Source organism: Centroberyx gerrardi, unplaced genomic scaffold (genome assembly GCF_048128805.1).
Source record: "Centroberyx gerrardi isolate f3 unplaced genomic scaffold, fCenGer3.hap1.cur.20231027 Scaffold_92, whole genome shotgun sequence".
NCBI classification, from domain to species: domain Eukaryota; kingdom Metazoa; phylum Chordata; class Actinopteri; order Beryciformes; family Berycidae; genus Centroberyx; species Centroberyx gerrardi.
In genome coordinates, this window is record NW_027605228.1 from 47,775 (window position 1) to 72,153 (window position 24,379).

At 42.6% G+C, this 24,379-nt stretch overlaps 1 protein-coding gene across 2 annotated transcripts; it reads right to left on the reverse strand.

The window, feature by feature from the left end:
* Positions 1–4,311: 4,311 nt before the first annotated feature.
* On the reverse strand, positions 4,312–23,237 carry LOC139920598 (TGF-beta-activated kinase 1 and MAP3K7-binding protein 1). 2 transcript variants are annotated; one of them, XM_071910636.2, is made up of 11 exons: positions 23,192–23,237; positions 22,114–22,244; positions 19,551–19,704; positions 17,950–18,045; positions 16,843–16,981; positions 12,230–12,346; positions 10,752–10,863; positions 9,033–9,177; positions 8,198–8,411; positions 6,411–6,564; positions 4,312–4,538 (listed from the first exon to the last, which is right to left on the reverse strand). In XM_071910636.2, the coding sequence occupies exons 1-11, from the start codon at positions 23,222–23,224 to the stop codon at positions 4,316–4,318; spliced, it is 1,518 nt and encodes a 505-aa protein (XP_071766737.2). In that variant the 5' UTR covers positions 23,225–23,237; the 3' UTR covers positions 4,312–4,315. The 2 variants fall into 2 exon arrangements, with proteins under 2 accessions (XP_071766737.2, XP_071766736.2); XM_071910635.2 differs by having other exon boundaries at positions 4,312–4,541.
* Positions 23,238–24,379: the final 1,142 nt, after the last annotated feature.

Sequence of the window (24,379 nt, forward strand, 5' to 3'; positions counted from 1 at the left end):
TGGAACAGGAAGGCATTTAACTTGCTGAGACTTCGCCGAGGCTGTTATGAGCCAATCAGGTGACCAGAGACTTTGTCAGGGTTTCCACACTGGCTTAGACATCAAATTCAATGACTTTCAAGGTCTTGTTTGGTGAAACTCGAGGACTCAAAATTGGCATGACTTGACAAAATTAGACATCATAATCAAGAAGTCCTGGTGAAATTCATTTTAAATCTGCTGCTGTATCAACACAAATCTCCATCACAGGATTTTCCTCAGGATGTGAAGTGTTGATCCAGAGAGCTGAAGCACGCTGACGAATTTCTTCAAAAACTGCCATGGCCATGTTTTATTTTTCTCAAATCCGCAAACTCTCAAGGCCCGTGGGAACCCTGCTTTGAGCTACAAAGGTCACCATTTCATTTCCATATTCTGTCTCTTTACAACAACTAGGCTACATTCGTTTTGACGGGTTTTTGACTAATATACACCACAGTGATATTTTTGACTCCATAGACCTCCATGACCTGACAATTTTCTTCTAGGCTGAGTCTGTTTTTTGTTTTTAAGCTTATATGGATATGTAATTATCCAAATAAGAATAGCAGGCTACTTGTAGATCGGGAAAAAAAAAAAAAAAGTATTAACAACTTTCTAATCCCATTGTTGCAGGAAATCCTGTGGCACAATTTTTTGTAAATTAACCTTTTATAACTTCAAAATTCATTTAACTCAAGTTTAAGAGTCATATTTTCTTATTAATTCTATCAGGGGCTCTGTCAGTTGGTTTCACAATGATAGGGGTTGTAATAGCAAGTTTTGTATTACAGTGTTATGTTAATTTTTATGTTTAAAGAACTAAAAGTTACAGCTTAGGCATCCAAAAGGGCATTTCAATCATAATGCATCTAAAGTCAATTTGGTCCCTGCTTTCAGCCTAACTAAATCTCAAAGAAAGAGGAGTGAGAATCAGATTCAGCAGACAAATTCAAACTCCTTAAATCTCAAAAACTCTCAAACTAAATTTAACTTTTGCAGTTTTGGGATAGCCATATTATATGCATAATAAATCAGCTTTGGTCAAGTGTCCCTTTGCGTTGGTTTTGGGCCGATTCTGATTCAGGCTTTCTTATTGAATCTCCGAGCACGGCCAAAGTAAACAAGGAAAAAAGTCTTCAACATTCCCGGGACTGGAAAGCAGCCCGGCGCCCGTCTCCGTCCAAGGCCACGCCCCGTACATCGAGTTCAGCCCCAGAGCATCGATCACAGCAAGACAGGAGGCCACGCTCTGTGCGCTTCTACAATATGCTTTACTTCGGCAAGGCACTATATCTCCCAGCACGCAGCGGATAAAAACACATAGGATGGAAATAAAACATACGCTATATGGAGAGTACAGAATGCTAGATACATCATTTCCGTGACAGCAGAGAAGTTAAATCTTCCCCCATGTGTCCATTTGCTTATTGGGGGGGGGAAACAGAGAGAGTAAAAAGAGAGTGCAGCAGCATAGTTTAACCTCCCATCATTCACCTTGGGCTTCTTACCTCCCTCCATTTTCTGCGGGGATTAATAAAGTTAATTGCATTGAACCCTCTCTTCAAGAACTGGACCATGGCAAAAGGAGGGAGAATACACTGATTATCCCTAAAATGAGCAATTAGTAACTTGTCTTTACTAAAACACCAGTCCCTATTGCAGTATGGCTCTACCTAGACTTATCAGAGAAGGTTTGTGGTTTCATGTCAATATTTAAACCAGGGATGTGATTTTTTCAGGTTTTGTGGAGATAAAACTGCCATTCATCTCTAAAGGGAGATTACCGTTTTTTCTTTTCTTTTCTGTGTTTCTAATCACTTCCCCCAATAGGATTCACAACAGTGTGAAGTTAATCGAGTGAATGGGAATGAGATTATATCCTTTTTTGGCTGTGGATTCCAAAGGGGAGGGGCTACAGAAAGAATGCTAGATGGTGACTGGTGGCCATAATGTTCATACACTGGTATACTGACATGATGCTACAGTGTCCACCCACCCCCAGTCACACTCTGTCTATTAAAGGAAAAATCCACCTTAAAAAATTAAACACTATTAAAACAGCTACTGGTGATGAGCCTTACATTTCTGGGTCCATTTTGTTGTTTGGTGGAGTGTTTTTCTGGCCAAACATAGATAATAACTGGCCAAACATACACATGACATTATGTTGAAATATTATCAGTGCTACAATGGAGCCTGATAGTTGAAAAATGTTCAGATATCTTCTAAAACATCAACGGTAAATGTCAAGTTTTGGTGTCAGTCCCTCAGAATCAAAGAGCAAGAGCTTCTTTCTAGACTCACTGTTTTGCACAGATGTTCAACAATCATACAGGGAGAGAAGAGGCAGAAAGCCCAATTTCTCCACCAATTGTAGCCTCAAAAGACCATAATGCAATGCAGTCACAGCTTGCATATTTTCATTTGCATATTTTCATTAGTACAGTCACAAAATAACTCCTGGAATGCATCGAACATCAACATTTTATGATATCTAACAGTGTAAGAGCATCAGAAGGTGGATTTTTCCTTTAAAGATTCAATATTAGCCAATTAGCACAAGTTTCTGTACCATGACTGTACGTGACAATGAAAGTGATTTTGATTCTGAAAACACAACGCAAGGGCAAAACATCAAAGAGTGACGACTGTTTGACTTTGATGGATGGCTCCATTCTCCTCCCCATCACCAGTCCTCTCCTGCCTCCCTTCACCCTGAAAGTTAACCATGATGGCCCGCTTATATTTTTACTTCGCTGCGTTATGAACACAGTCGGCCGGCGCTCGGGTCTCCGCGCTCCCGATCCATCAATGCCAAGCCGTCCGCGCCGTCCGAGAAGGCGTCTTCCATTCCTCTTCCTCCCTGTCATGCTGAAGTTCAGAATACAAAGAGCCGGCCGCGCTTCGTCGCTATGATACATTATTGCTGTCTGGTTACGAACGGCGTCCGGTCAGCCGCCGTTCCCACATCACACACCCTTCTCAACTACTTCTGGTCCTGCACTGTGTGACCCTTGAATTGACCCAAGAACCTCAAAAACCTCCAGGTCCAGGTTCTCGGTTCCTAGGATGAAGGATAGTTTGTGTCCGGTGGAGTCGCTCCATCTCGTCTTAAGTCTCTTGCACGGTACGCATCGCCTCCCACAAATTACATATTGCTGCGATCGTGAAAAAACATGTAACTGCTTTGTTGTTTTTGTTTTTCCCTTACTTGTGGTGAGTGAGTTTCACAACCCTGGGGCCCTTCCAAGTGTATAATTTCAAAAAGACATCATGAGCATTCTTTTCTTCGTTCCTGGAAAACAGACTCTATGAACAGGGTTCCCGCACGCACTTGGTCGTCCAATTCAAGGACTTTTATGTTCTGGGGCAAGACATCAGATTGGTCAAATTTATCGTAGAGGCCTCTTTTTTCTTTGCTCATAATCTTGTCCAGTGAAGAAGTCATAGTGAAATAATTTCATCAACACTTCTGCTACGCTACCAGTCAAAAGTGTGGACACACCCGATTGAATGTTCTATGTTTTTCATTCTCTTAAAGCCATTTTGCTCTAAAGGCTTCTGCTTAAATGCTTGAAATTTACTTTTGAAGTTGATGCCTGTGTATTTTTTTATTACTTCCATTTTTTTTTTTTTATACTTTATTTTTTATTTCTTTCCAAAGCCTTTGCCTTCCCATCAAGGCAAAGGGTCTACTTTAAAGAATCTAAAATATAAGATAGTTTTAATTTGTTTAACACTTTTTTGGTCACTGCATGATTCCATTTGTGTTATTTCATAGTTTTGATGTCTTTACTATTATGTTAAAATATGGAAAAAAGTAAAAATAAACAAAAATGTGGTGTGTCCAAAGTTTTGACTGGTAGTGTATATCCAAGTAAATATCTATCTAACTACATTCAAGGCCATCCATTCTTGTTCAAAAACTTTTAAGGCCTTATTTAATCTTTCTCAAATCCACAAACTTTCAAGGATTGTCAAGCTCTGTGGGAACCCTGTTTGCACATACATGTTTTCACATCCAACACCAGCAGCCATGCTCTGGCATACAAGTTCACGATCACACACAGCCAGCTTCTACCACAGAAGAGCGAACGTCATTTCGTTTCCACTTTTCTATAACGCTCTCTTGCTGTGTAAGAGATTATTCCTCCTTCTTCCGTCTGTTCCGAAGCTCCTCAAGGTCACGTTTCTTAGTTATGATACAGGAACAGCGTCCATTCATTCACCCGTCCCACCCTCACACCCCTCTCCCCAATGCTCCAGCACCCACCCACCCTTCTCCTCCTCCTCCTCATTGGGGTCCCAGGCCCCCCTGGGTGCTCTGGCCGTCGCTGTGGTCGGTTCCCCACAGGCGGTAGAACTGGCTGAAGTCCACGTAGGGCGGCACCCTGCCCGTCTCGTCCGGCTGAGCCGCCTGGCTGCCCCTCTGCCGGAAGAGGCTGCCGTCTCCCGAGCTGGAGCTGGAGCTCTGCGTCTGGGTGTTGGTGGACTGGAGGGTGGCGGTGGGGCTCTGACTGCTGGGGAGAGCCGAGGAGGAAGAGGGGAGAGGGGGATGGGTGGGGAGGGTGAAAGAAGAGGGGCAGACAGGTAGAAGGGTGGGGATAGAGGAGGAGAGAGGGATGAGGGTGGGGATAGAGGAGGAGAGAGGGATGAAGGTGATGGCGTCAGAAGACAGGAAGGGATCCATGTCGGGGGTGGAGAGACAGAAAAGGGAGGTGGAGAGAGGGAGAGTAGGAGGAGGCGGAGGGGCGGAGGAGAGAGAGAAGAGGGAGGTGGAGAGTGGGAGATGACGAAGAGGGGGGAGTGGGGGAAGAGGGAGAAGGGGAGAGAAGGGGGAAAGAGGGAATTCAATTATGGGCTGCAGGATGTCAACGGAGGTTTGGCAGATAGCGGGGCGGAGCGTGCTGAAGAGCGGAAAAGGAGAGAGGAGAGAGGCAAGGAGAGAGCGCAGGACACGGGATGGATATCGACGAGTTGGGGCCCGTGAGAGAGGGAAATACAGAGCGTGAGATTCAGTCAGTGAAAGACAGGAACAGAGTGGAAGTGCAAATCACAGAGGAAGAGAAGATAGGGAGCAGTCCAAGTGGAGGACGGGGCAAAGGGCAGCACCAAGAACCAGGAAAAGAAAGAAAGGAGCAGTAAATGATTGGAGAAAGAAAGCATGCACATGCATCAAACCAAAGCAGCAGCCACATTCATATCCTAGTACAGACGTGCGGGTCTTGTTAAATTCCGTAGTCATATTATACTACAGGTAGTTTCAGCCAGGCAATGTGACAAAACATGTGTTCAAACCATGCTGATATTGCCTATAAAGCCAGGGGGTTAGTTAGCATTGTTTCATGCTGTTTGTATTATTTAATTGTCCTGTATGTACTCCACTTTGAAGAAAGACATTACACATGAACTGGTAAGTGCTGTACAAAATCCACAGTAGCCTTGGGGGCATTCTTTCCTGTGAATATGGGTACTTTGGTGTTGCCAACGATACTCGACTGTACCCAGTAGCCACTTCACCCATAATCAGTGTTGGGCTTGTTACCCAAAAAAAAAGGAATATATTAATATATTATACTTTCACAAATTGTGAAAACTCAGGTACCTCTCCTGTGAATGATCAGGGGAACCAAATAGCCTTGATGCCCAATATTCTTGCAGTCTTTTTCCTGCATAAGAAGTATTGGGAATATTTCCACCCAATGAAAATCAACTTTTCTGCTGTTTGTCCTCTAAGCTGTGAGAGGACACCAACTAATTCTGCTGAAAATGAATTGAGGGATAGGTGTGGGGTATAGTTAAGTTTTAAGTCGAATATTGTTACTGAAATTCAAATAGTAATTTGTTGCACTACTTGTTCCTGGGAAAAGCAATAAAAACACATTACTGAGTAACTTCTTACAGCTAACCACTGCCTGTAATCACAGTGAAGAATGCCCTTGAGTGTATCATTGCTATAATAAAGTTTATAGGCTTATATGCTTGCTTCCCATTCCAACAAGCTCCATGAAAGGGACCCCGGCTTAGTGCAGAGCACACATAGCAGCAGAACGATGGGGAAGTCAGAATCAAGCTTACCCAAAATAAATATAGCAGTGGGGGGTCACAGGGGAGTAAAATTCAAGCTTACTCAAAGTAAATATAGCAGCAGGGGGATGGGGGAGTTGAAAATCTTGCTTACCCCAAAATAAACTTAGCAGTAGAGGGACACAGGGGAGTGAAAATCAAGCTTACCCAATGCAAACATAACATCAGTGGGACAAGGGAGTGAAAATCAAGCTTACCCAGAGTGAAAAATTGCAGTAGGAGGGGAACATGGGAGTGAAAATCAAGCTTACCCAGAGCAAGCACAGCAGTGGAGGGACAAGGGAGGGAACAACTCAGCTTACCCAGGAGTGGGGGTGCCCTCCTCCAGGGTGGAGGCGGTGTTGGTCCCATTGGTGAGGGTGCCCTGGGAGGGCATGACCAGCGAGAGGGTGACACTGGTCTTACTGGTGCTCTGGCTGTTGGAGTAGGGCACCGACACTGGGTAGATACGACCGCCTGGGAGAAGGGTGGAGCACATACAGACAGAGGTTTATTGTTTATTGATAAGGATCCCCGCTGTGCACAAGGGTGTCAGCTAGTCCTCCTGGGGTCCAACAGCAGAAATATTAATAAGATAAGCCACATTTGTACAGTAAACAATGATTCTTACATATCAAAAGGCTAAGGACAAGCTCAAACAAACAAAAGTGTGAATGAAATACATGCATGGATACAACAGTATAAAACAAGTAGAATTAAAATTAAGCATTTGACCTTAACTCCTAATCAAATGTATTCTGGCAAGTTGTTTAAAAATAAATTTGCTACTGGCTAATTCCACAGTGTAAAGGTAAAGGGTTAAACGTCAATTGTTATTCAGCACTGTTCATACTTCACCTGTTTAGATGCTATTTAGAAAGTTCACCAGACAAATTGTATCCAGACAAAAGGTGAATTATTCAGCCATAATAATAAAGGTAGGACAGGATCTTTCATTCTGTGTGAACAATAAACTGGGCTCTAGGTAAATGGCTGCTGTTCAGTTTTATTTCGCAATGAAAAAGTCTAAGCTACAGCACTGTTTTTTTTAATACTTTTTGCAAGTACTGTGGTCAAAAGAAAAAAAAAAAAAGAGTGTGAAATCAGTGTGCAGCTTCAGCAGAAAAACAGTCATCTTGGGAATCTGGAGTAAATTGGATTTTTTTTTTTTTGCCTGGACCTTGCAGTTTTGGCTCTGGACGAGTGGTTAAAATTCTGAGCTGAGCAGTAAAAGTGTATCCATGGCTACACCCTTCATAAAACTTTGCTTCCTCTAAACTTCTGTCTTTTGAGGATCATATTCTAGTTTATTCATCGTCTGCCAACAGATGTCCATAACACGACCGTATAAATGCCTGTCAAGAGAGATTACAGGACACACGCCTATTGGCCACAAGGGACCTGTGAAGGGCACTGCAAAGGGAAGATGAGAAATCTTTACCGAGCTAGTCTCGTTCCTAGATGGCAGGTAAATGACCTTTGTGAAAGTTCCATATGGTTCTAAATTCTATAGTTTGTGATTTTAAATTCTAAAAGTTCTATATGGCTCTATTCCTATTGAAGACTTACTGTATATTCTAAAGGTTTTATATGATTTTTAAAGTTCTATATGATTCTAAATCCTAACAGTCTAAGATGGTTCTCTTGTAATTGCAAATGTTCTAAATGTTTAAATCCCAAAGGTTTAATATAGTTCTAAGATTCTACGTGATTGTAAAAGTTCTGTACCACTCTGAAAGTTTGATATGGATCCAAATTCTACAGGTCCTGCGTGACACCAAATCCTAAAATTTCTATGTGATTCTACAACTTCTGTATGATTTAAAAGGCTCTATGCGATGCTAAATGTTTAAATGCTAAAGGTCCGATATGATTCTAAGGTCCTGAATAATTCTAAATCCTGAAAGTTTTACATGATTTTAAAAGTTCTACATGAATGTAAATTCTAAAATGTCTACATGCTTTTAAATTCTCCAGGTCTATGGTTCTAAATCCTAAGACTTCTCTGTGAGGAACACTGACACTCATGTGGCCAGTTTTCCATGAAAGGTTTTCCGTGATCCCCTGGTAGAGATCAGGTCAACAGCCATTTGTCCCCCAGCTCTCCTACCCTGCGTGGGCGTCAGCGCCCCGTCGGTCAGCGTGTAGTTGAGCGTGCGGATGAGCAGGGTCATGTCCTCATGGCGCGAGCAGTACGGCGCCCTCTGGCGGCCGGAGACGTAGACGTCGTGGTGAAGCCGCTTCACGCGCTCCACCACCGACTGAGCCACTGCCTCCAGACTGCTCTGCTGGGCCAGCTCTGCTGCTACCATGGCAACCATCTCCTGCGATGCACAGCAGAGGAGAGAGAGAGAGGGGTTGATGTGAAAGGTAGAAGGTGGCAAAGGAGGGAAAATGAAGAAGAGACGAGAAGAGTAGAAAACAGAAGAGAACAGAGGAAGTCAACATGAGGTAAAAGGGAGAAGGTGGTAAAGGAGGGAAGAGAATATAAGAAGAGAAGAGAGCAAAGAGAAGAGAAGAGAAGAGAAGAGAAGAGAAGAGAAGAGAAGAGAAGAGAAGAGAAGAGAAGAGAAGGAAAAGTCAACAAGAGAAGGAAGGAAGGAAGGAAGGAAGGAAGGGTGGGGAAAGTGAGGGGAAGTGGTCAAGAAAGTAGGAGACAAAGTAGAAGAAAGGGAAAGAAGAGGCAAAAGTGTGACAAAGAGATGAGAGGGACGCGAAAGGGAGGAGAGCAGGTCGGAGATGGAAGGAGACAGAGGAGAGGGAAGAGAAGGAGGAAGATGACATGGCGATCAAAGAGAGAAAGATGTGAAAGGGAGAACAGGTGGTTTGCAAAAGAGGGAAGACAAGTGAAGAGATTTAAAAAAAAAAATAAAAACAGACGGAAGAATAAGAGAGGGAGGGGGAATGAGGTGGGAGGAAGAGACTGCCAAGATGAATCCGCCAACCTGATTGGCCTGTTCTGGGCCGTGGGCAGACTCCAGGGCGTTGATGAGTCCTTCTGACATCAGCAGCAGGAAGCCCGTCACGCCGTCCAATGACTGGCTGCCGTGGATCTCCGGCTCCGCAATGATTGGCTTACTCTTGGCCCCACTGATGACATCGGTATGGTGGAGGAGGACAGATGGATGGATGGGAGAATAGATAAATGAAGGAATGAGTGAGAGACAGAGATCGGGAACAAGAGATGGAGAGAGATGGAAAAAAGAGATGGGGAAAGAAGGAGAGAAAGTAAGAGATTGAGGTAAACAGAAGGAAAGACGAAGACGAGAGAGGATGAGAGAGATTGGGAGAGATTGGGAGAGAGATGGAGAGAGAGAAAGAGAGAAAGAGGGAGGAAGATAGACAAAAAGAGAAAGAGAGAGGATGACAAGATAAGTGCACCCGACCTAAACGCAATCAAGCTTTGGATCTATGAGATGAAATAAAGAGTCGCTCAGGCTTTTTTTTTTTTCCACGTCACGTTTCCTGCACTCTCTTCGACGGCACTGAGGGGGAAATTCTATTAAGATTCTATTAAGTGTCTTTTATTGAGGATCATAATTGGAATGGCTTTTCAAGATCTGGGCCTGATTTGCTTGGCCCGGGCCGCAGACAGGAACAGGAAATGAGAAGGGTGAGGGGGAGGGGGGGATCGTGGAATTTGAAGAGGCTCGGCAGTGGTTAAAGAGCAGCTGGAGCAGACTCAAATATAAAGACTGTAATATATAGAGAGAGATCCTCCACTGTCCAGGTCCTGAACACATACACTCATGATGGGACAGGACGATACGCTTACCTCACAATATGATTACGCGATATGGGGTTCACGATTTGATACAACCACGATATGATGTAATAAATAAAAGTTCAAAGACAACAAAGTCTGAGTGTGCAGAATTCTGTTTATTTCTGAGCTGCAAATCTTTCTAGCGATGGCACTGGCTGCTAGAATGTAAACAACAATTGAAAAATGTCTTTACAAAGTGAAAATGATACAATTTGGATGGAGAGCTTGTGAAATTGTGATGGGCAAGCGTCTCATTTGTGATTACTACAGCGGAATAAAATGGAGCTAATATTGCGATTCTTTTTTCCTGCCCCACAATACGTATTGTCACATTTTCGTATTGCGATATATTGAATTTCGATAAATCGTCCCATCCCTACTCACTCTCACTCACTCATACAGTCACGGGATACAATACAAGGGATTTAATGTTAAAATGTTTAATCAGATGCCCCAGTTCCCCCTGCCTCACAGTTTTATTATTATTATTGGCCAAGAAATAGGCTACTTGTAAAGATAGTTTATTTCTTTTGATCAAATTTTTGATCCATCAAAAAAAATGCATAACTCTGGATGAAAGCTAGAAATGTTCTGTCTGCATTTCATGAAAATATGTATTTTACTTTGCTTTTTAAAGGCTGTGGAATATTACAGAAACCCTTTTTCTAACTGCTGATTTTTGACAGGTGACCTGCAGATTCTGATTTTCTTTTCTGTGGGAAAGCTGGGGAGGCTATTTAATATCTTTTGTCTCGCTCCTTTCGCAATATCGTTCTGAACTTTCATGGCAATAAAACACATCCAACAGAGAGAGAGAGGGAGGGACAGAGAGAAAGACAGAGAGAGAAAAGGCTGCAGTAGGTTTGCAAAGATGTATGTATGCGTATTCTGCCTTCACCTGAGCAGGTCGATGTCTGAGTAGTTGAATTTGACTCTGTAGTCTCCGAGCCTCCTGGTGCTGCTCTGTCCCGCAAGCTGTCCTGCCTGCCTCACACGGGACGAGTCCACTCCTATACACAACAGAGAGAGGAGAGGGGAGGAGAGGAGAGGAGAGGAAAAAGGAGAATGACAGCATTAGAGAGCGTTTTTTTGTTTTATCAATTACTGTTTTTGTTTTATCAATTACAAAACTGTTACTGAAGCTTTGGCAACACTGTTATCTTTAAACATTCATGCCAATGAAGCATATTGAACTGAACTGAGAGCAGAGGGGAGAGCAATGAACAATGTAAACAAGAGGAAGAGACAGGAGAGGAGGGGATGGGATGTGGACAGAGAGAGAGAGAGAGAGAGAGAGAGAGAGAGAGAGAGAGAGAGAGAGAGAGAGAGAGAGAGAGAGAGAGAGAGAGAGAGAGAGAGAGAGAGAGAGAGAGAGAGAGAGAGAGAGAGCGCATAGATCAGCCAGAGACAAGAGCAATAAGGAGAAGCAGTGGGTGGTGCAAGGTAGCGTGTTGTGTGTGTGTGTGTTGGGTATGGGGGGGTCACCTTCAGCCAGTCTAATGGAATGACTGCCGCTCCATTTAAATCATTCAGAGAATGGCCTGAGCTACAGAATAATTATGTGACTCTCGATTGGCAGAGACAGAGAGGGAGGACAGAAGAGAGAGAGAGAGAGAGAGAGAGAGAGAGAGAGAGAGAGAGAGAGAGAGAGAGAGAGAGAGAGAGAGAGAGAGAGAGAGAGAGAGAGAGAGAGAGAGAGAGAGAGATACAGAGAATACAAAGAGAGAGAGAGAGAGAGAGACAGACAAGAGCTCTGTCTCCCCATCTAATGGTGTGATGTAAAATGCTAGGAAACAAGGTAGCTAATTCCCCATTATGTTCATTATTGGTGCCAGGCTACACCTAATGGTTCTGCAAAGCTAATCACTATGCCTGCGTTTCCTGCTGCATGCACGACCGCCATTACTGGACCATTAGCTCGGCTGTCCAACACGGATGGATGGATGGCTGTCTGTGCGTCTCCGTGGCAGCCAATCTGCCTGAATAGCGGTCTCTCCGTCCGCCTGCATATCCTGGACTGAACGCGAGGTCAGGTAACAAGTGTGTCCCTATGTACTCATGCCGCTCTGCCAATTTGATATGCCTCTGCACCCATGGCACCAACACGAATTCCTGTCTATTCATCGCACTTGGCAGATAAAGTGATTCTGATCCTGCCAGTCAGTCAATCTTTCTGCCAGTCTGTCCGCCCATTTATTTCCAATCAGTCAGAATAACGTCTCTCTGACTGCCAAACAGTCTATTGGTCAGTCTGTCCGTGTATCTATTGATCGGCCAGTCTGTCTATCTATTACTTTTTCTGTCTCTCTGATGGTCTACGCATCTGCTTGCCAGTCTGTCTGCCCATCAACCTTTCTACTTGTCGATGTGTCTCACCCAGTGCAGCCAGTCTCTGCAGCTCGTCCTCGTTGTCGGTGGTGTGGGGTCGTCCGATCTGGAGCACCTGGTTCTGGCCGTCGCTGCTCGACTTACACAGCAGGGCGCGGTTGGTACCTGGAACCGCAGACACACAAGTATTTACACACGGACCATTTTGTCATGGTCGACTATTTAATGCATATCTGAGAAGGAAGAGAGAAAGAGAGAAAGAAACAAAGAAATAAACAAAGAGAGAGAGAGAAAGAAATTAACCAACCACACACTGTGAGGCTTTGCTGAAAATGTAATTGCATCTTTATTTTTATTTTTCTTATAGCATTTGCAAATGCTGTAAGAAAAAGAAAAAAATAAGATGATTAAACTTTCAGCAAAGCCTCACAGTGTGCAGTTGGTTGAATGAATAATAACTTAGAAATAACACTACTTAATAAATACAACTATTTAACAAAGCTCATACTCAGCTTATTTCAATGAAATCATCCTAATATTTCAAAAAATATATATAAACAGACAAATGTCAACAGCCAACGTTGATCCCCACAAACAAATATTTAAAAATTTGTTTTTGATGATCCATCACAAACACACAGAATCAGACAACTGATCTTCTTCTTCAGTTGTTGTGTATCATCCAAATTGTACAGTTCTAAAATAAAAGCACAGCACTCTGATTATGTTGTGTTTTAGTTCCTGGGCATGGCCGTAGGCACAGCACCGTACATTACCCTGGGGTTTAACATACTGCCAGTTAAACTTTGTGAAGTGCGCATGCCTGGAGGCCCAGACATCACCTGGGACACACACTCTTGTTTTGTCTTTTGAGGCCAGATGTTTTTTTATGAGGCCTCTGTTGTTTTACCTTACCTGCACTTTCTTTGTTTTTTCTGTTCTTTCTGTTTTATCGTTTACATTGCAGGCAATTAGCTTGCAATAAGTGAGCAGGTAGGGGTTCAGTGTCTCTGCTCAAGGACACTGACAGGACACATGGCTGTTGTACTGTACTGTACTGTACTGTCAAACCTGTGATCTTTCAGTTACAGGAGAGTCTCTCTAACCATATCATGGCCGGCCTGCTGCTCATTATCATTTCCATACGTGCAGAAATAAACTAAACTTGCTATGTTAAATATCTGTGCAGATGGACTGACCAAGCCTGTGGTGTGTTCATACACCCTTGACTACCACCAGCCCCCCTCACATCCCCACTCCCAGCGTATCAAATTATGGGTCATACGACCTTAACTGTCAAATATATTTCACATCACGGCGCAGCTGGAAGTGCTTTCCTGAGCCCCCCCTTACGTTGAAACCTCCCTGGGATTCATGTACTGTCAACTTTGACCCCTGACCCCCACACAGCGGGCCAGTGGGGAGAACGGTCCTCCTCTCTCCCCCATACTAATTATCGGCCCCCCGTTTTCTGCTCTCCGCCACGTCCTTGAGGACATGAGGAGAGGAGAAAATGAAATCCCGGAATGAGGGCGAGGGGGTCCTTCTCCTTTTCGCGCCCCAGAATGGGAGATGCAGGTGAAGAGACAGAAACACTTGACACATTATATTTTAGGGATTTAGCAAACGCTCATTTCCAGAGTGACTTACAATGAGTGCAACAGTAGAATAAGCTTCAATTCCTTTATCGCCAACTATAAACAGCCAATAGTGAGAAGAGCCACAGCGCTTATAAAAGGACTCCCAAATAGCTGCCATCTGGTATTGTGGGACGACACACTGTGTGAGGAACTTTGGTGATTGCCTGATGAGAAATACTTCTAAGAAATTACTCTGGCTCCTCAGGGGTGGTGTGTGTGTGTGTGTGTGTGTGTGTGTGTGTATGCGTGTGTGTTTTGTTTTGTTTTGTTTTGTTTCAATGTCTTTCCCCCCTCTCCCAGCAGTACCATCCTCATTTCCTCACAGCTAAGGATATAAAATGGTCTGGAGTATAGTGAAATATTAATGAAATCCTGCTTTTCTGTTCTGTAGCTTGGTAAAGGTGTCAGGAGGGGAGTCTACACACACACACACACGCAGAACAAGCTATCATGCTACTGCCCCTCCAGCTGTAGTCTGCAGGAGCCTGGTTTGGCACTGAGGCTGTGAAAACACCGGTCAATGTTCTGAGACTGTTTTGGATAAAGAGAGCCAATATCATTCTAACATCTGTCTGAGGGCCAGAGTATATGAAAACACAACCTGTGGGAAAAAAAACTTTCTGTACTGTATGTTAAAGCATTTAATCGTGTATAATCATATATAATGATTGTACTTTCCTAGATCGTATGTATCGGCGATGTTTCACCACTTAATTTCATTTAGAATGCCCTATTTACGGGTGATAAAGTGTGTATCTGTGTGTGTGCGTACAGTATGTGAGCATGTGTGTGTCAGATCACAGGACTACAGAAACACATGTATATTCAGTATTCTGTAGCGTTGGCCCTTGCTCTCCTTACTGTTGGTTGCTTGTAATATTGGCGATCTAGAAATGTAGATGTATTTTACTGTGCTGGATAAGAGCAACAAACTGCCTAAAATGTGATGGAAATGTAATCATCACCCTCAAAGGTTATGAATCTCCTTCCTCACACTCTGACAAAGTACTGAAGATGAAAACAGGTAGTAGTAGTAGTTAATATCACTTTAAATGACCATTATTAATAATTGTACAGCACCTTTTCTTACCAAAGCTACTTAAAACTGTAGAATAAAACGACCAAATCACATCAAAACAGGTCAAAACATGAAGCTGGAGAAGCGACGCGTGATGCATCAGGAAACTAAACGTGTAAAGAGTCATACCTGCCCAGCCCCAGCCCAGCCCCAGCCCAGCCCCGACATGCCCTGCCTGAAGCTGAGGCTGGGCATCCGGGATTACCTTACATGGTCGCTAAAAATAAGTGCTTGTGTTTTCTGTGTGGAGGCAAAAAGAGAACGGGAGTGATGGAGGGCATCATAACACGGTTAAAATGGGGCTGTGGCGGCACCTCTGTTGTGAGGGCATTTGTCAGGCCAATTTCAAGGTGTCTGCAAGCTTCATCAAGACTTTTTAAGAACTTTTCAATGCCATTTATATGATGAAAAGAAATATAAGACCAATTTATTCCCTGAAATGAATGAGAAAATGGGAAAAAAAAAAAAAGTGTTGTCCTGATCCAGAGAATGGGTTTACATGACTGGGCTGATTTCTCACTGTTAAATAAGACTTAAAGGCTGTATTTAACAATATTCAAGGACTTTTGTGGCCTTGAATGTAGATAATCAAATTCCAGACATTTTAAGACTTTTTCAGGACCTGCAGACACCCTCAATTTGTTGCCAAATGCTGTAGGATTCAACACATAGCGTTTTCCCCATGGTCCAAAAAAGAAGCTAGATTTGTCACTCGTCACTTCTGAGAAATTAAGTTGCATTCAGAAACGGCGTTAAATCTAGCGACAAAGTTTCCAAGTTCACAACAGTTGCTGTTTTTAGCCAAACAAGCGGCACAGTGCGAGAACCCACCTACACAGCCACTGAGGCACATCTGCTGTTTCTTCTGCTTAGCCAATTACAGAGTTGTGTCACTGACACATGTCCTCCCCTGATTGGTCTGCTAGGCTGTGCCAAAAGTCACATTTTTTCCGGTTCGCTTTTCAGTTCCTTGTTTTTTTATTTTTATTTTGGCGTGAGCAGCAAAGACTTTGGTGCCCTAAGCTGGAAAACCCCCGCATAAAACAGCATGTGTTAGTGTTTAGGCCTCTATCTGCCCGTGTCAGTGAGTGAGTGTGTGTGTGTGTGTGTGTGTGTGTGTGTAGGACTATCTTCCTGTGTATGTGTGTTTGTATGTATCTACATATTTCTATGTTTATGTGAATTTATGTCTTCTTATGTGTATTCCCTCACCGGCCACTTTATTAGGTACACCTGCTCGTTAACGCAAATAGCCTGCTCCTCCAAACAGCCAATCATATGGCAGCAACTCAATACATAAAGCATGCAGACATGGTGAAGTGATTTAGCTTTTTGTTCGAACAAACATTCGAATGGGCAAGATGCGTGATCTAAGTGACATTATTGCTGGTGCCAGACATGGCGGTTCCAGCATCTGAGAAACAGCTGCCCTCCTGGGATTTTCACACACTACAGTCTCCAGAGTTTACAGAGAATGGTGCGATAAACAAAAAACATCCAGTGAGCGACAGTTTTGTGGCTGAAAACCCCCTTGTTAATGAGAGAGGTCAGGGGAGAGTGGGCAGACTTGTTCAAGCTAACAGAAAGACCACAAACGCTCCAATAACTCTTTTTATGCTCATTTATTCTCTCTTTTTATACACTTTATCTTTTTATTTGTTTGTTTTATTCATCCTGTATTTCTTATATAATGTCTTATATACCTTGTGTAAAGCACTTTGAATTGCCTATGTGTACGAAATGCGCTATACAAATGAACTTGCCTTGCCTTTACAATAGTGGTGTGCAGAAGGGCAGCACACAAGTTGTTGGTTCTTACGATAAATGGGTTATAGCAACAGATGACCAGCCTTTACTAGATAGGTGTACCTAATAAAGTGCCTGGTGAGTGTCTCTGTGTGTGTGTGTGTGTGTGTGTGTGTGTGTGTCGTCTGTATCCATACCGACGTTGGCGATGTAGAGCTTGTTGTTGAGGATGAGCGCCACCACAGCTGTAGCTCCTCCTGACACCTCCTGCTCCAGCTCCTTCAGACGCTCCTGCACCTTCTGGCTCTGAGGAGAGAGCTGGTGGAACGACACATTCTGAGACGAGAGAGGGAGGGAAATAAAGACAGAACGGAAGAAAGTGGGGAGGAGGACAGAGGGAGACGGAGGAGTAGTGAGGAAGAGAAAAGGGAAAGGAGGAGGAAGAGGTGAGAGGGGAATAGAGGGAGGGAAAGGGGGAGAGGTAAGGAAAGAAATCAAGAGAAAGGAATAGAATCGGAGTGGGCAGATTGAAGAGGAGGAGAAGAGGATTAAGGAAAAGGGCAGAGAGGGGAAAAGACAATGGACAAAAGAGAGGAGGTGAGAAATGAAAGAGAAACAGAAATGAGAGAACATAAGAGGCAGCCAGAAATAATAGGAGATAGGGAGGGAGGATTGGTGGAGGAGGAAAAGAGAAACAGGCAGAGGTGCGAAGAAATAAGATAAGAGATGGGCAAGAAACAAGAACACAGGGAGAGAGAGGGAGAGCGAGAGCGAGCATGAAAGAGAAAGATAAGACAAAGAGAAAAAGAGAAAGTGTGTGAAAGAGAGAACACAGGAGATAAAAAACAGACTTTAATGAAACATCTCACGACAGAACAGAGGAAAAACTAACTAAAGCCGCCATAAAAACTCACCAACTCCCACACCCTCCCACACAAGCAACAATAGCCAAACTGAATAAAATATCCAAGGCAGCGAAAAAGAGAGAATGGAAAGAAGAGGAGATGTAACTGATGACTGGCGTGGAGGAGAGGAAGACGGGGTGAAGGGGAGTCAGACGAGCAGGCGGTGAACGATCCAGAGAGAGAGAGAGAGAGAGAGAGAGAGAACTGAGCCGGCTTATCTAATGAAACAGGCTGATGAGACCAATTAGAACATAACAAGCTCATTCTCCAATGGCTGAGCATTAGCTCGCAGTAATGCCGAAATCTGCGGTTGCCATGGAAATCGGCAGAGCACCTCTCTTCTCAATTCTCAGCTCAAACTGTCTATATGATTTGCACTGTGTGTGTGTGTGTGCGTACCTCATTGTGTGGTAGGAGGTAGTTGGACAGGTGGGCTTTTTCAGCCAGAGCATCATCTATCGTCTCAAAGTAGCTCTTCTCCACCACATCAAAGGCCTGAAAAAACAAAAAAATCTGCATGTCAAAACCCTGGCAATGACCCAAGCTTATCTGTACAACAAGATATGTGCTGTAAATGTTGTAGCAATGCATGTGAATGGGAGTGTTGCTATTGCAGAGTTGTTGACAACAAGTGAATGTTACAAATAAGTCTGACAGAAAGGGAAATAACTTATACTGATGGTCTGTGTTATGTTATAAGAGCTAACAGAAATGTTAAATACAGCAACAAGTGTGGTTATAAAGTCTGGGTGTTTTATCACTGGCACTGAAACAAATTTGATCTGCTGGGTTGTGTGGCAATACAGGAACAGGACATGAAGAAACGGATTACATGTAGTAGCATTTGTGCAAGTTTTGCTTGTTTGTTAAAACACGTGTATCATACTAGTGTAATGGTTTCAAATCTAAAGTGTGGTGAAAAAAAAAATCAAAGCTTATTGTTTGAAACACAGTAATGAAATGATTTCATAAAAATCACATAACAAAAATGAGAGACAATTAACTGACAGAGACAAAGGTTCGGAAAAATCTGTAGTACACAACATGTTTCTCTAATTAAGGTACAGCAGTAACCATGCAACCAGGGTGGGACGTTGACACCCACCACCCACCAAATGAGGGTGATTCTGAGCAGTGTCTGGTAAAGTTGTTATGTGGCGGGCGAACAAACTTCTCCAAACTGGGGAAACAAATCACCAGTTAGTCGACTCTTTACGCAGCTCCCACACTGACGCTTTTTACCGATATGCCTTTGTTTTTCTTCCCATGGCCGCTCCCAGGCACCGTACTTAGCAATGTAGTTGAAAATAAATTGTTTTGATATGAAATCTCATTACTGAGGAAAACATTAAATAGGGCAGCCTCGCCGCCCACTACATCAATTTAGCTCGTCCTCCCTGAGGCTGATAAAACTGTCAAATTGGAAGCAGAATGTGGCGACATATTGTTGGAGTTAAGAGGCCAGCAGACAGATAATCAGAGATCTGGTGCGCTGCAGCAAGCAGAGGAGGAGACATCGGGCCAAAGAAAAAAAAAAAGTGATATATAAATGAGAAGTGGTGACATGATGAGCAATAACATTTAAAGCAGTTCAGTTCTTCTAAGCAGCATCGCTTTGTCATGTTGTCAATATTATCTGCTTCAAGCATTCCTTCGTTGTCATCATAACTCAAATGAACACATGAACTTCAGCCTATCATGTGAGGCTTTGTTCTGTATCATATTTAGCCTTTACCCTTTTGATTTTAAAAAGTAGCTGGTAGAATTTATGAATCTACCAGACACAGTGGCTAGTGAATCAAAAAGTCCCTTGTCACAAATCTCAAAAACACACATCTCTCTCTTTTTTTTAACTTCTTTCCCCTCTCTGTCCCCCTCCTATTTTCTGAGTCTTGACTCTTTTCTATTTTCTATCTCTTTTTCGTTTTCCTTCAAAATATATAAATTACAGTGCTTAAATTCTGATCATTACCACACGAAACACACACACTTCTGCCTACCTGTGTGAGGATCCTGCGGACGTTGTTGTCCGTGTGACTGGAGTTGAGCTGTCCCAGCAGCAGCTCAGCCGTCAGACACTGGGAGACAAAACTGGCCACTCTGCTGCCTTCATAACCGTTAAAAACCCCGTACAGGAAACAGCCATCCTCGCCTCTGATTGGTGGAGAAAGCACAACAGACACGAGGCTGCTACATTGCTCGAAAGAGGGCAGACGGTGGGATTTTGAACAACAGAACAACATACTCATACTCAGGATTGGAGAGTGTTTGAGGGAAACAGAAGGTTCAGAAATCTCCAAAGCTTATGGCAAATAAAATATAAAGACTTTGGCTGTGGGTTAGAGTCATAATATGGTAAAGGAGGGTGAATAGTATCCTGGGATTCCAATTAAAACCATTTCAGTGAGCATTAAAGGATAAGGCTGGTGTTTTTTAATGCATTGCTTACCGTCAACAAATCCTATGAAAATAACAAAATCAACAATGTGTTTGCTCTACTCCCGTTACTTTCTGACTTCCCACGTTCCCTTTTTAGCCTTCAAACCGGAAGTCACTGGCTCCAATTGTAAGCTAAAAACCTTTAAATATAGCTCACAAAGACATAGTTTCAATTTTAAAAATCGCTAACTGTTACCATGAAAATTCAGGCTGTTGTAGTTATTACCAAATCAAATTCAAATGGGAACAAATTCTTCATTACGCCGGGGACTATTTTCGGTGCTACGGAACTACTTTCCTGAGATCGCAAACGTGTTTACAGCCGGCTTATTAAGTTGTTTGAGGAAAAAGTCGGCCGGCCCGGTGAATCGCGATGATGAAATATGTTGCCCAGAGCAACGGCATGGCTCTGTGACGTGTTTTTAATCGTTTTTTTAATACAATGGAGTTCTATGGCTGCTGGGACATGAGGCTGCATTGGGCACCGGCTACATGGACGAGATTTGTTGGCAAAACAAAATCATTAATGATTTTGTTATTTTCATAGGATTTGTTGACGATAAGCAATGCATTAAAAAACACCAGCCTTATCCTTTAAGTTAGTCTGAACTGATTTGACAGTAAAGATGCACCAATCATCATGATCATAATCGGCAGATAGACACTCTGAATCAGTGGTTCTCAAAGTGGGGAAATTAGGAATAGTTTAATTTCACTATAATTTAATTCACTACAAATTATCCCAATTAGAGAATGCATTATATATGACTATTGTGATCCTGGGATCCACTTTCAGTCTCACCAGTATAATCTCTCCACGCACAGTGTAGACTGTTCTGCAATTCAATGCTAAACAACAACAAAAATCCTCCTAAATCATCAAAATCATAAATCATCATACAAAGGGGTACCTGGGACAAAATCGTATTAAATGGGGGTCGGTGGCCTAATGTGCGTCTGTTTGAAGGTCCATGACATGACAATGTTTCAGAACCACCGTTCTAAATAGGTCAGCAGTGATTGGCCGAGTGCCGTTTCAACTGCCTGATCACATTATATGCCTACATTCATTATTTATGCTCATGTACCAGTTGACAGTGATTGAATACGAGCTCTTTTCTCTTTTTTAAATAGAGAACGGGCTCATCTATTCTTTAAGAGGCTGTGCTGTTTTGAATTTCATCACTGCCGGGAACGCAGCTCAGAGAGAGGTAGTCATTTCATTTTGTTCCTGTCTGAACAAAGAGTTTTGAGTGTTTGTTAATAAATACTAGAGGACAGAGTCTATGCTGAAACAATGAAACCCTTTCTCATGTCTTACTGACGGCAACAGGTGAGTAAGCACCTCAGTCATCAAGTAACAATGTCTGGATAAAAACTGGGATTTATTTACACATGGTTAGGCAAGCAATGTCATGCTGCCACAAGAAAAATCTGTTAAATCTGTATACGGCAGTATATTGAAACTTTGCTGTGTATGCTTGCTGTGTACTTTTACAGTCACAGAATCGGTAATCAGCCCCATTGCTGCATCCCTACTTGCACAACTCAGTTTAACACCTGGTGCAGCGTTTACAATGCTATTACTGATGTCATATTAGAAATTAGAAAACACGAGTAGACAATTAAATATTCTCAATTTTGACAGTGGAATCGCATTTCCCCGTTCATAAGACGGCAGATATCACTTGTAAACACCCCCGGCCCCCCACATAGGAAGAGAAAACAGGGAGAAAGAAAGACAGACCAGAGAAGGAAAATAACAGAGAGAAAGAGCAAAAACCAGCCATTTCTGCTCGAGTCTCTGATCTCCAGCCAACATCCAGCTGGTAAAACCTGTCTGTCAGCCGACATCCAGTTGGTGATGACTCTGACTCTGATAAGATCATTTGACTTGCCATCATTTTCTTGATTCATCAGCTGGTTGGTAGTCCAGTAACATTGTATGTAAAAAGTATTTATTTACACCATTCACGTGGGTGACCCATTTCATTATCAAAATTGTGAATATCGACAAAAGGTGATAAGCTGATAGATAAAGCATCACATAACCCTTGCTGTCACATGGCTCCCCAGCAGGAGTCAGTCCATGGCTCCCTCTATAGCTTGCCAGTTGCATCTCACCTGAACCTGAAGTGTCCGTCTTCGTTGGGGTGGCTCTGGGTGCCTTTACCATCGGGGCCGTACACACAGTTGGGTGCTGCGCCGACCCCACACATCTGACACAGAGGTAGGTCATCTGTCCAGCTCTGATGCTGTCATTGAAAAAAAGGATACACAGCCTATTATTAAAAGGTCCCTTGCTCCACAGATCAAAGCAAAAGAAGTGTGCTGCATAGATAATCTGACCCAGGCCAATTACTGTAGTATTAAATAATTCCTCATGTTTGTTAAAACCTGTTTAGTGTGCCAGTGAGGTTTAATACATCACGTCAACTCGGTAGTGTCAGTGGTAAATCACAGAGAAATACACTTAGATGGCTTTTCAAATACTAAACTGGGATTGTCTAAAACTTCCAGGTACACACTTCATTATCCCCTACGGAAAACCCCAACTAAGACTCAGGGGGGTTTTAGACCACAGATCCCAATTTGATAAAACCTTATATATGTGGTTGTCCTTTACATGAAAACTGAATGTGAGGATCTAACATACAGAATATAACTGTTACCACTGTCACTACTGCAATAAGCAATAAGCATAAATTCTGGAAAATCCTGTAAGCAAAACATAAAGGACATATTACGGCTTCTAATCAACTGTCAGCTTTACATAACAAAAGCCAATGATTCGGCTACTTTATTTGTTTACAAAGTAGCCTATTAGCCGATGCTAATCATAGGCTAACTCACAACCTTTGTATGAAACCTGCCAAGCAAAGCGAAGTTAATTCCGGCCACACAGGTCCTTGACTACATTCCAGTAATGTCAACAGCCTTGGATGATTAGACACAATTTTGAGCCCCTGCTAAGTCGCGTTATTTTGAAATTCAAGTTATGTTAGCTAGCTAACCACTGCAACAGTTGACATAACTCCTTTAGCTAGCGTTAGCATCATACAACGATGCAAAACAAGCGAGAACGACCAGTGCCGGACCTATGTGGAGGTACTGACAGATCTGACCAAAGCACTCTTAACGAGTAGTCCAACAGTAATAATCATTATTCGTGAAAATCATAAATGGTTGCATTTTCTCTTACGCTCTGCATCAGATTCCTACGCTGGGCCGCCATCTTGGACGGAACTCTTGCTGCGTTCAGGTGTTCCTCGTAAGCTCATACTTTCGATTTCCGAAGTGGTAAACACGACCTGTCGCTGCTTTTGGTCGGAAATAACAATGATCAAAATGAACATGGTAACACAAGTAGTTTTGGTGGCTGCTTTAGTTGTGTAATACTTAATTATTTATTACAAGATCATGCTTTAAAAAGAAGTTAAACAAATCACTTATCTGCACTCACCTTGTAATAGCGATATTTCCGACAGCACGTCTAGGCAGCATCTGTATCAACTTTTGGAGTGTGTGAACTTTTTTTCAAATGTAACTCACATACTCGCGTGATGCTGTTTCCTATCTGTTCGGTTGTTATTTCATACATGCATGTGAATTAACTAATGAATCAGTTTGTCCTATCAACAAAACGAATGCACTTCCTGTTTGTTGCTACGTTTGATTTCTTAGACAACAGCGCCACCCTGCGGACTCCCTGCGAATCACTTACAGGTTGCTGCAACCAGATGTTGGTGATTTATTTATTTATTTATTTAAACGGATCCCCATTAGCTGATGCCCATGGCACCAGCTAGTCTCCCTGGGGTCCGAATCCAGTACATCATATTCATCATATACATATACAACATCACATTTGTGTTACGTTATGTTCATCACATGTGCACCTCTAATTGTTACATTAAGAAAGTGGTCATTAAAATTTTCTCAAACATTCATTCCGATGTACATTCATTTCTGACTCTGCTTACCCAATGAGTAGAATGATTACTGATGTGCCTTTGAGCAACATTTCTGATATAATTTAGTCTAGATGGCATTTGAACTTTATTTAGCTACTTGGCAAAGAGAAGTATAACAAGTTTTTATTTTTCACCACCCTTATTATAGAAGTTTTTCATTGTAGGCTACTTCTGTAACAATACACGTTGAACTTAGATAGATAGATAGATAGATAGATAGATAGATAGATTATGAACACTGTGATACACATTTGCAATCTCTTCATTTTCAGTTACAGGTTTTTCATATGAATTGTACTAGTAAGTACGTTCTGCTTTTGTTCTTTGCTCTGTTCACCTTAGAAATATCCAGCAGCGGTGAGTAAAAAGCAATTAAAAGACAGTTACAGATATGCCCAATTACACCAATTTCCCCA